Here is a 4,609-nt window from a genome sequence, read left to right on the forward strand (position 1 = left end):
TCCCAATGTTGGGCCCAAGGCACATTTGTTTTACATTCACCAATTTAAAAAAAAAAAAAAAACAAAAAAACAAAGTTAGGGATCCTCCCAACGTTGGGCCTAGGGTGAGTGTCCATCTTGCCCGCCCCTCTGGGTTGGCCCTGAACTAATGTTGTACTAGTCAGTCCCTATTTGTTTACATTAAACAAATGCATTTGCAATTCCCTAAGAATAATAATAAGAAAAACACAACAATATATACATTGCACACCAAAAAAAAAAAAAAAAAAAAAATGTCGAGTTGGCCAACTCAGACACCTAGGGGCTAGGCCACCAAGTCGGCTGATTAATCGACCCGCCGACTAAAGGTAAAGTCCCCTCGGCATAGGAGCACCTACCACCTAATCGTGTGCCTAGGCTGATTTTTACAACAATATATACATTGCACACCAAAAAAAAAAAAAAATGCCGAGTTGGCCAACTCGGATACCTAGGGACTAGGCCGCCAAGTCGGCTAATTAATCGACCCGCAGACTAATATCTGCCTAAAGTTAAAGCCCCATCGGCATAAGGGCACCTAGCGCCTAATCGTGCGCCTAGGCTGATTTTTACAACATGGTAAAACAAAATGCCTTTTGTCCATTTTTTGTTAAGGATTTAATGTTCCTGTTTTAATGCATGCCAAATGCCAATACCATGAAACAAAAAGGGTTGAAACAGTATCACTTCCTTTCACGCTTCATTATATTGTCGCATACTTGCATCTTAATTTCAACACAAAAACATGTCTAAATTATTGGTTCGTTCAAATTAATAGTTGAAATATGGGTAGTTTATATCACTCTAATCTAAATCGGTTTGTTTGTTTTTGAACTTGTCTATATAAGCCCATCTCTATGATGACAGACCAATTTGGATAACTTCAATAGTGTTTGTGCAACATTACAAATGTACTCAAACCATAAAACAGTATTTGTTTTGAACTTTTAGTACTAAAGAGATCTCACAATGCAAAAACAGTTGTTTCAAATTGTTTTGGCAAGGATGTTGGATCTATTTAAAGAACACTGGCCAGTTGAAGTAGTAGTTCTCTCTAAATTCCTCGGACGTTTTATTCCACTGCCAAAAACAAAAACACCCCATCATCAATGCTGCCTAGACTCCAAGAAACTATCCACACCTCACAAACATAAAACTCACTTCTGCATCCTCTAAAAGATACGAGATTTAAATAATGAACAAAAATTAGATATGAGCCATATATGGCATGCGTACCTCAAACCTATGTGGCTTATTCTTGTCGCGTGCTCGTTTCCAGTGATGATGCTCATAAAGCATTGCTTTATCATGATAACTGCACAAAAAATGCCAATACATGATGCATCATATCATATGATGCAAAAAGAAGTGTCACTAATCAAAGTTCCAGAACAGAAGTTCCTCTTTTGGTAGGATTGCAAATATTAATCACATGCATCCAATCTCAATAATCAGTCAAAACAAAAACATTTGAATGAAGGCAAAAACTTATGTGAGACCGTCTCATTGATCCTTTTTCGTGTGACATGTCGGATCAAGATGAAAATATAATACTTATATTGGAAAAAATGTAATACTTTTACTAAAAAACGTAATATTAATAAAAAATAAAGTGTTTGTTACTTATTATGAAAAGTATAATACTTTTGAAGAAAAATGTAATACTTTTACATTTTGATTTAAAAGTATTACAGTTTCTCTTATAGGGACACTTTATTCCTAATTAGTATTACAATTTTTTGATTAAGTATTACAACTACATCTTGACTGAACCCGTCTCGAGACGGTCAAACGGTCAAATAGGAGAGTCACTCTTGAATTAATAAATATAGAAAACCCCATGTATGATGACTACTTTGGCCCTATTTGGTAACATAATTAGCTTATCAGCCAATTTTGACTTAATTGACCACTATTAGCTGTTTGACTTGGTTAAACAATCAATATGAATGTTTGATTAATTAGCTTTTTGTAACAACTTATTGCTTCGAAATGCTAAAATTTAAAAAGTTGCTCAAAACAGTTTTTTCAATCAACCTTTTGAGAAGTCATTTTGAATGTAATAAGCTATAAGCTAACAACTAATTTACCAAACACTTTTCTAAAATCAGCTAATGTAATCAACTAGTCAAACCCCCATTATGACTCAAGTTCTTAGAGACAATTGTCTTATCCTCCAAGCCATAAGAGCCCACAAACCAAGTCTTTACTAATTACACTGGTCAGCTGTGAAACAACAGAACCCCCATGCTTCCTGGACTCTATGAATCCACCCTCTGCCCATTCAAACTTCCAACCCTTCGATCCTTATCAACATCGATTAGTGATTGACTACTCAATAAATAACTACCAAGCACTACTCTCTAGCCACCATCAAGAATTAGAGGTGATAATACATATCAAATGTCAAAGCATGATCAAGCGGATTTCCAATTACCCAATGTTGTTCAAAGTCTAGGTAAATAAAAACTTCTAATACCCAAATAATTATAATAATTTTTTTAAAAAGAAATTAAATAAACGCACGAAAAGTCAACAAATCTTCCAAAGGAAACTCTATTTGCAAACTGATGAAATCTAATTTAGGGTTCGTATGCGTACTTATCATCAGTGGTGAAATGCCAAATGTAGGGATTAACCCAGGTGACAGCAGAGAAAGCAGCGGCGCCGGCCCAAGCGCCCCAGAAGTCCATCGGGTTGCAGTGGGGAACTCCCGGGTCGCCCCGGTAAGCATTTCCGAAATACTTCTCCATCTCCGCCTTTGCTGTGTGGCTGTGCTCCTCCGTTTATCCGCATGTTTATATATATAGCAATATGAAGTATTATTACATCATTACCCTTGCTTTTCCATCAAATTATAATTTCAAAGGGAAAAATGACATTTTTTTTTTTCTCTCAAATTACTTACAGGCTTATAGCATTTTTCTCTTTAATATATTCACATTTACTCCCTCAATTATTTTAAAAGTGATAATTTTTTTCCCTTTAATATTAAATGAACATTTTTACTTTTAAAATAATTATGTAATTTATTTTTCTTACCCAACAAATTATTACTTATATGTAGAGATGATTACAGTTTGATTTGAACAGAACCGGACACTATAACAACTAAAGTGAAATAGTAGGGATGATTTTTGTTACGATTCAAAATCGGAAAAAATAAAATAAAAAAATAATTGTTGAATTTAGACTATTTTAAAGTATAAAATAGAATTTACAAAACTAAATAAATAAATAAATTTTGAACCGCCGAGCAGGGTTACTTGAGGATTTGGATTTAAATTCCTGGCTTTAACCCAATCGCATCCCAGTGGGTGATCAAGAATCTCATCACACGTGGCTTTCATGGCGCCGTTTTCGAGCCTACCGACTGCATGTACGGTACGTGTCAGACATGCCGAGAGCCCGACATGTGTCTCCCTTCCTACGCTATAAATACCACACTTAATGCTAGAGAGATTGAGACTTTTGACATTTTCCAGATAACCATTGTCAGCTCGGGACTCTTTGACCCACTGTTACCTTTCCCGAGCTCAGCCGCTTAAACTAACAAGCAAGCGATTAAATGATCCACATATGATCCGACTTTACCGTTTATACGTATTTTTGGATGCGATAGTATTTACCACATCAACCATAATTAGTCTTTCTTTTAAAACTTTGTTATTCCAACATTTAATAAATATAGCTAACATGTAATTTTATCAGTCAATTAAATGAGTTTGCAAGTGGTGAAAATCCATGTTGGGTAAGAGACTTGAATGTTGAAATTTCATATTAGACATCCTTATGAAATAGTAGATCAGAATGACAAAATTTAACCCAATAGGGTAGCTCAAGTGGCAAATAAGCTCTCTTTGTTGGGGAGAATTTTGGGATAACTTGAGTTTGATTCTCACAAGTGACGATTCCTTTGGGCCAGCTCTCGTGCCTCCCGTGGCGAACGAGGATTAGTCAGGTGGACCTGGACCGTTAAACGAGTAGAGAAAGACCTGGACCAGCTTGTGGTTTACACAGAGAAAAAAAAAAGAATGACAAAATTTTAAATGGATGCCTAATTGTAGAAATCACATAAAAGTTAATGATGTAATGAAGTAAAAATAAAAGAATACAACTAAATGTGACCATGCCACAATAGTTGAGAACTAAAGTCGCTCATGAAAATAAGAGTTAATTCCACTAGAGGTCCTTTGTCTTTGGTGACAATTCCAAATTTAGTCTTAGACTATCATTTTTGCCATTTAATATCCCAGACTATTATATTTTGGACATTTTTAGTCTTTCCCATGACTTTTTCTATTTTTAGTAAGGACATTTTTATCTCTTCATATTTTTCTTTTGTTATTTTTCCAGATTCAACTAGTTTAATTGGTTTAGGACTTTACTAAAATCCGATTGAAAAATATGGTTACTAAAAATAAGAGGTTATCTAAAGTCCTGAACCAATTAAACCGGTTGAAATAAAAAAAAAATAACAAAAGAAAAATATGAAATGACAAAAATGCCCTTACTAAAAATGGAAAAAGTATGAGAATGACTCAAAGTGTCCAAAAAATAATAGTCTGGGATGTTAAATGGCAAAAGCGAT

General features: G+C 34.7%; 1 protein-coding gene across 1 annotated transcript; it reads right to left on the reverse strand.

The window, feature by feature from the left end:
• Positions 1–793: 793 nt before the first annotated feature.
• Positions 794–2,806, reverse strand: LOC109163471. Its single transcript, XM_019312222.1, has 3 exons — positions 2,620–2,806; positions 1,255–1,333; positions 794–1,098 (listed from the first exon to the last, which is right to left on the reverse strand). The coding sequence occupies exons 1-3, from the start codon at positions 2,769–2,771 to the stop codon at positions 1,033–1,035; spliced, it is 297 nt and encodes a 98-aa protein (XP_019167767.1). The 5' UTR covers positions 2,772–2,806; the 3' UTR covers positions 794–1,032.
• Between the last annotated feature and the right edge of the window lie 1,803 nt (positions 2,807–4,609).

Source organism: Ipomoea nil, unplaced genomic scaffold, assembly GCF_001879475.1.
Source record: "Ipomoea nil cultivar Tokyo-kokei standard unplaced genomic scaffold, Asagao_1.1 scaffold3030, whole genome shotgun sequence".
NCBI classification, from domain to species: Eukaryota; Viridiplantae; Streptophyta; class Magnoliopsida; order Solanales; family Convolvulaceae; genus Ipomoea; species Ipomoea nil.

Excerpts from the sequence above, each read along its gene's own strand:
- LOC109163471 (XM_019312222.1), bottom strand. The coding sequence starts at position 2,771 with ATGGAGAAGTATTTCGGAAATGCTTACCGGGGCGACCCGGGAGTTCCC. Across the intron at positions 1,334-2,619 it reads CATTTCACCACTGATGATAA|TTATCATGATAAAGCAATGC; the intron begins GTACGCATACGA and ends TTTTTTGTGCAG. Across the intron at positions 1,099-1,254 it reads ATAAGCCACATAGGTTTGAG|TGGAATAAAACGTCCGAGGA; the intron begins GTACGCATGCCA and ends TGTTTTTGGCAG.